Genomic DNA, 7500 nt, shown 5'->3' with positions numbered 1-7500 from the left:
AATGGCACGTCTGATCCTGGTCTTAGCGCCAAGTCTTACTAGGTTGAACAGCTTTCCGTCAGATCGCGTATGAAGGTATACACCATCTTCGTTGTTTCTGAAGGCGTGTGCTAGAAGCAATGAGAAGAATATCCCGAACAGTGTTGGTGCGAGAACGCATCCCTGCTTGACATTTGCCCGTTGTAGCAGACAGTGCTGTACATATCCCTGTGAAAGGACTCTATGATGGAAAAAAGCAGCTTAGGGAAAAGGAAAGGAAAGGAACTTTATTTAACTGTCTAGTCGTTCTAGCGCTGGAGCGCTAATTGGAGACACTGTAAACTGAAATGAACAATGAAAGTAAATCAAGTCAAACTTGTCGGTTTTTGGGGAGAGGGGAAACCGGGACCTTGCCGCTCGATAGGAAGTCGATAGCCCTGCTGAGTTCTTGCGTTGAGGGCTCCTCGTTCAGTACCACAAGAGTGGGAAGCAGGCTGATAATGCCAAGGGCGGCCTCAGTAACTACGTTTTGAGTAGAGTACAGTCCTAAATTGCTCCACCCAACGATTTATTAATACTAATACTAATAAACCTTTATTTTCACACTATCATGTTTAAAGCTGAACAGCTTGTGGGTCGTGCACAAATGAAACCAAATGAAATCAATACATATGAAATCAAATGTTGGTTTTTGAGGAGAAGGGAAAACCGAAGTACCCGGAGAAAAACCTCTTGGAGCAGAGACGAAAACTAACAAACTCAACCTGCTTTAATCGCTGCGTCATCCCTACTCCTTGGTATAAACTAACTGAACGCCATCTTTTATAATCCTTTCCACATGTACCTTGCTAGATAACAATTCATGTATGATAACACAACAACAGTAACAATGAAAACAAATGGTATCGAAACAATAGATGAAGCAAAATGACAGACATAAAAGGAGAAAAAAAGCAGCCAAATTAAAATATAATGAATAAAAGAAAAAGAAGGTTTATAATTACAGAAAATTAAATAGGTTGACAAGTGTATTAGTGGGTAACCTGTGAGACTGGTTCACCGCGAACGGAATAAACACCTGGAGGAAAATACGGCTGTAGCCATATGGCGTTCTCTTTTTAATAATGCCTCATTTGAGAGCAGCACTTAAAGTCGGAATCCAAAATCCGGATTCCGGAAACCAGAAACCAGAATTATCCACATTTCGCGAGAATTAAAACAACTTATCCACTGGATAACTCAATTTGTTTTGTTAGTGTTTATCCGCTGGATAGTGATTTATCCCGTGGATACCGGTACGTTATCCACCTTTTGAACAATAGAGGCCTGGTTTGTTGTGCATCTTGTTTATCATCAAATCAAGTCTTCTAATTGGAAATCCCCGTAAACAAATAATCATAAATGAAATTTGTTTATTGTACATGGTCAAGTTTACGTAAAAGTAATAATGAATAAACAAAAAATATTTTACCGTCTTTCCTCCCTTTGATCACGCTCTAGTAAGACTCCATTACCCAAGAGTAAGAATCTGGTACCCAGGTTTGTCCCCATCAGCGTCGGAAAAGTGCCTATTTTAAAACCAAGTCTTGCCAGAAATAAACAATAGACGAAATAGCCCTTTTCACGGTTAGTTTTTCTGATTTATATTGCCATGTAATGTAACATGAATGCGAGGCAATTTAGGGATAAAACTACAAAATAGCCGGAAAAGAACCTCGCATCCACGTTACATTACATTGTAATGCAAATGAGAAAAACTGACCGTGAAAAGGGCTAAGGGCTGAATCAAACCCTTTGGGAATAATACGTTTCGTTCCAGGTCTTTGCATCATCATTTAAATGTGAATGTTATATTATAATGCAAATACAACATTGAGTTACTTTTATTACTTTTACGTAAAGTTCACCACGTACAATAAGCCAATTTTGATTATGATCATTTATTTACGAGGATTACCAATTGGAAGACTTGATGATAATAAAGATGCACAAGAAACCAGACCTCCATTGTTCGAAAGGTGGATAACGCTATTCATGGATAAATCGCTATCCACCGGATAAACAATAGCAAAACAAATTGAGTTATCCAGTGGTTATATTATTGCGATTCTCGTAAATTGTGGATAATTTTAGTTTCTGTTTCTCGAAAGTCCTGAAAACGTTTCGGGCCCGAAAAAGCCATTTGTGAAACTGCCAACAGCTTGTTTTGGAAAGCCGATCTTTTAACATGTTTTCAAGCCATCTAAAAGAAACATATCTGTGAAGTTAGTGAGTTAAATCCTCTCCTTTCTTGAGATACAGAGGGAATTGTGACACCCCAAAATAGCCCGTCAAGTTTCGGGACTTTCGAGAACAGGTTTCTGGCTTCTGGCTTCCAGGTTCCGGATTTCGGATTCCGGATTCCGGAATTTCTACTTTTATTGATGCCCGCATTTTCATCGCTCAGTCATTGATTTTCTTCAGCAGTACCATGGACGACAAAGAAAATACCTCCAGGGTGACGGATTCTTTAACACATGGAATTGGAAATGGAAACACTTCGAAACCGAAGAACAAAAATGGAGTTTTTAAGGAGCATTTGACTTCAGCCGGCTTGACCGTTCCTCCAAGTGGGTTTTGTGGCCGCTTTTTAACTCGCGGACTGATTGTTCTGTTGATATGGGCTGTGTTGTGGTCAATAATTGGCAACGATGCTTTACCTGGCGGAAATATATTTGGTATATACATTGTTGTAGTTTCTGCTAGTCTTTTCGGTTTTATAGTGGGTAAAATTCCATATCTTCGCCTTCCACCGTTGTTGGGTATGCTCTTAGCGGGATTTCTATTGCAGAATGTTCGAGGGATTAATTTGGCTCGTTCCATTGACAAGCGTTGGTCTTCAACTCTACGGAGCATGGCTTTGGTGATAATTCTTATTCGTTCGGGTCTTGGATTAAATACTTCTGCGCTAAGAAAACTGAAGTTTACTCTTGCTCGATTAGCGTTTCTTCCTTGCGTATTTGAAGCAGTTTCTGCCGCGGTTCTTGTGCATTTCCTGTTAGACATGAAGTGGCTTTGGGCCTTCCAGCTTGGGTAAGTTTGATTTCTGCATTGTGCAGTGTACATAGATATTCATTATCATACAATTCTGCGTAACCGAGACTCTGAAGATCATAGGCAGAAACTTACAAATGAAACGTATACAGTAAAAACGATTTCATTTTAAAGCTGGCTTATTAAAGTCATCTGAAGTATTGACATAATAGAATCCACAAGCTTTCCATGAGGGAGTCATGAGATATACCATGTGGCGGCAACTGCCTGCGTATGATGACTCTCTTGATCTCTGACGTCCAAATGGAGAGCTACAGTCTGTGACAAAATTCGTTGGAACAGTCCACGACTATACAGATCTGAAGCTTTCGCAGCTCACTCTCCCCTCGCAATGTTGTTTTAACGCCAGTTTCTGAGCCCAATTGTCAAAACAACATTGTTGGAGGGCAAGGTATTATTAAAGTGTTTCAACAATTTTGTCCGGGACTGTATTTTTGAGGAATTTCAGTTATGAAAAGAATTGGCGGGAAATATGCTACATTTTAGGAGAAGGAAACCCTTGATTTCTTGCGGCCTAGAGTGTGATGTTGCGCCACATTTGTGATAAATTCGACAATAAATGAAACATACATCATGTTCAGGTTTCTTTGAATTTGGTTGGTTGTTTCTCGTTAAAAAAAAAACGCCATTTCATAGAAGGTTGACTGTGGCTGAGCATGTTCTGCTTAGGAACGACCTTAACCAGGATGAATTTGCAGAGGCCGTTCGAGTTTTGTTCCGTGAAGGAAAATATCGTAATATCTTGTTAACGGGGGTTGCTGGTTGCGGCAAAACACTTTATAATTCCTCTAAACTCTGTTTTCGAACCGTTTTGTAATCCTGGTACGACCACGATCGCTTTGGTTGATACTGTAAGTACAGACAGCGATGAAGTGATTTTCTCAAATGACGTTCGTTGGTGTCCCTAAATTAACGCACGGCACGATTTTTGACTTCTTTTGGCAGGTCACAAAGTGCATTTACCTAGACTCAAAACACATTCCGCACGGGATGTTGACTTTTCACCCGATTCTCCAATATTTTGCAAGGAAGAGTTCACCTTTGTTAGATGCGCGATCGCTGGTCGAAAGTCTTTTCATTCATTTCATGCGGCACAAATTCCCGAAAAGGAACAACAGTGTATTTCCCCATGCTCCCGTTTTATTCGGCCTTGATCTTCTCACAAAGTTAATTAGCGTGCATCTGTAATTCAACGAGTCACCAACGAGTCACCATTTTTAAGAAAGCTTTTTTGGTGAGAAATATGCACAATTGAACCACGATGATAAAACAATCAGAAAGGGCAGTAAACACAGAAGGTGAATCGATTGTTTTGGACACTACATGTATAAGAGAGAAAATAGCCATTTTTGAGGCGAATGTGCATGGTGACGCTGTCAATGCACTGAGAAAAAGTATCCTGCTAAATTTAATTAATACAGTGGTGACTCGTGCACACTAACACAATGTCGTTGTTTTCTTCTCTTGTTGGTTTTGTGTAGCGAAATTTGACTCGAAAAAATGTTAAGCGATATCAAATTAGCCTACAATGGAGCTGTTATGAAAAAACAGTCAGTAGAAAGCGTCTAATACTGTAACGTTTTCAAACTGCGTGTCACCATTTTGGTACAAAGTTGCTCACGCAATGAACTAAAGTAAACAAGTTTTTACACCACGTGTGATAAGTTTCTATCCTTGTGCGAAATTCGTGTTTTTGATAACTATAACTTGTGTTTCCTGCATTTCCATGTCTCCTACCGACAGAAATTGTCGAAGAGTTATAAAATAAAAACTGTACTAACATAAAAAGTATTCTTTTAACTTTTCCGGGTCTTACGACGTTCTACTCGCGTAACATTGGGCCGGGTAATACATATATGTGCAAACTAATTTTAAGCCGTAACAATATTTGACAGTTGGCGATGCATCGTCATTTTATGTAAAACACCGCATCAGTTAGTATTTTATACGACCTCCTGAGGGAAACTACATACTTGGTATTTTACTCTGTCTAACGGCAGACGATTTTACTCGTTAGTGGAGAACCCCTGGGAGTCAGTGGGTTAGCAATAGTCGGTTATTCTACTCAAACCAGGGACCAAGTTAATAATTATTAATATAATTGAAACCCTTGAGGGGAGTGACGAAGCACTACAAAGTTTTGGATGGTTAATATGTATCCATGCAACTCAGATTTTATTCTTGAAATCAGTTTTGTCCAAGCTGCTGTTTCTCTTGCTGTGGTGATACCATGTTTGCTTGAATTGCAAGATCAACATTATGGAGTAAACAAAGGGATTCCTACTCTGGTCATGGCCGCAGCATCTTTTGATAATGTTTTTTGTATAAGTGCATTTGGAGTTTGCCTTGGAATAGCATTTGATTCAGGTCAGTGTAACCTGCAGTTCAAATTATGTTTGCTGATAAAATTTAAGGTGTATGACAACTGCAGAGTGCAGATTGCATCAAATTCAACAGCATTTAAGTCTGCTAAAGCACTCATTTCAAATAGCGCTGATAAACAGTATTTCGGTGTAAGCACCCATTTTAAAATGGTTAGCTTTCAATAAATGTGAGTCAGGGTTAGGTTAGGGTTAGTCAGCGGTTTGTGATCTGCAGTCTGCAACTGTTGACACCGATAAAGTTGTTGTAATCTAGAGGTTTCTATTTATATACAAACTGCATCTTTAACAAGAGGTGTGGTGTGTGGACAAGGCTACAAGGTACCGTGCTTTGTAAGAATGAATGCTTGAACATGTCGTAGACACTTGATGGGATACTATTTCAAAACACGAATCATCATGATAAGTTATTGTTTTTTCTCTCTTCCTTTAGGTAATTTGATATTCAGCATATTTCGAGGACCAATCGAGTTGTTACTTGGTATCACTGTTGGATGTCTTGTGGGTGTCCTGTGTTGGTTCATTCCCAACAAGAATGAAAATGTACATACCAGAATCTCTTTTCCATTGTGATTGTCTTGTAGAAAAGTAGTCTTTTACATCATGTTATGTGATACATCTTCAGTTCAAGGTCTATGATAACTGCAGACTGTAGACTGCCTAAATATGGTGCTGATAAACAGTATTTAAGTCTACGCACCCATTTTTGAATGGTTAGCTTTCAATGACTGTGATTTAGGGTTAGTCTGCAGTCTGTGGTCTGCAGGCTGCAAGTGTCAGACGCCGTTCAATCCATTGGTTTGTAATTTTTGGCTTTATGGTTTATATTTGTATATTGTATGTCAGAGTCACTACTAAGGAGAAAAATAAGAGTACAAAATTACAAGTTGAGATTCCTGTTTAGTAAAGTGTTATTAAGGGATGACAGATTTAGAGTATGTTTTATCGGAGACTTACAGAATGTTAACCCATTGACTCCCAGGGGTTCCCCATTGACGAGTAAAATACTCTGGCGTTAGACTGGCCGGTTTAGGCCGGTTTGGACGTCAAAGGGTTAAATTAACGTTCCACTGTTGTTGTTTGTACATGTACAATGGGAGGTTCGTCAAAGTATAAATGGCTGCAAATTGCTATTGATAGTAAATACAGTAGTAGTTACTGTACTTATAAAGGTACATGTACCATGTACACTTTTAGTAATTAATAATTATTATATTATTATTTTACTAAAATGTAAGAGTGCGACAATTTTTCGATGGTCCCAGCTTCAGTAGTTTGCTGTCAATTGTTGCACCTTGATTTCTTTGGCAAGGCTTTAAGTCACGGAGGAGAGATAATTATATTACTGTTTTGAATGAGCTTATTTTAAAAAGTAATGTTATCTCCATCCGTTGGTCTAAAAAGTAATAATACTATTATTACATGTAGTTTCTTTTTAAAACATTCTTAGATTTTGCTGGTATAATATGGACACATTTTTTTCCCTCTCTCTACAGATTAATCTTCCTCACAACAGACTTGTGATACTGCTGTGTTTTTCACTTCTTTCTGTTTTTGGTAGTAATGTAGCAAAATTCTCTGGTGCAGGAGCTCTGGGTGTGCTAACCATGTCAACAGTTGCAGCCTATGGATGGACTCCCATAGGAAAGGTTTGCAGTAAAACCAAGTACATGTATGCTGTCATTAGAAGCTAGTGTGAAAGGGAGCATTATTTTTTTTGTGCCGTTCTACATTTGTACATGTGCACAGAGTTTTCTTTTCTCTTTTCAAAGTCCTTGATCTTCCTGGGCTACACTGTAGTTGGTCAAAGGCCGATTAACTTTTATCCACTTTTAGGTAGTACATATTAAACAAGGTTTGAATCTTGCATGTTGAAAGAGTATTAACAACACAATTTTATGCTGAAGGAAAACAATAGCTTATATGAAAGGCATAATTAAAGGCTAAAAATCCCAAGGAAGCTTGCTTTAAAAGTAAATAGACTGTAATTTTAATTTCCAGTAATCCAGGATTGGCCTAATATTGTTGTATGCACAACTGGAACCAC

The 7500-nt window shown here is 38.6% G+C and overlaps 1 protein-coding gene across 2 annotated transcripts in view; it reads left to right on the top strand.

The window, feature by feature from the left end:
- The first annotated feature begins 2530 nt into the window (after window positions 1–2530).
- LOC138052211 (sodium/hydrogen exchanger 9B2-like) overlaps window positions 2531–7500 on the top strand; it is a 17560-nt gene continuing 12590 nt past the window's right edge. The window contains exons 1-5 of one of the 2 annotated variants that reach the window (XM_068898592.1): window positions 2531–2696; window positions 2810–3051; window positions 5264–5439; window positions 5887–5996; window positions 6950–7102. In XM_068898592.1, coding sequence (XP_068754693.1) covers window positions 2670–2696; window positions 2810–3051; window positions 5264–5439; window positions 5887–5996; window positions 6950–7102 — 708 coding nt within the window. In that variant the 5' untranslated portion in view covers window positions 2531–2669. Of the gene's footprint in view, window positions 2697–2809; window positions 3052–5244; window positions 5440–5886; window positions 5997–6949; window positions 7103–7500 lie in introns of those variants that run through there. The other variant, XM_068898593.1, reaches the window with a different exon arrangement.

Source organism: Montipora capricornis, chromosome 6 (assembly GCF_036669925.1).
Source record: "Montipora capricornis isolate CH-2021 chromosome 6, ASM3666992v2, whole genome shotgun sequence".
Lineage (NCBI taxonomy): Eukaryota > Metazoa > Cnidaria > Anthozoa > Scleractinia > Acroporidae > Montipora > Montipora capricornis.
Note: the sequence above shows the minus strand (reverse complement) of the source record. Positions and strands in the feature narration are given on the sequence as shown.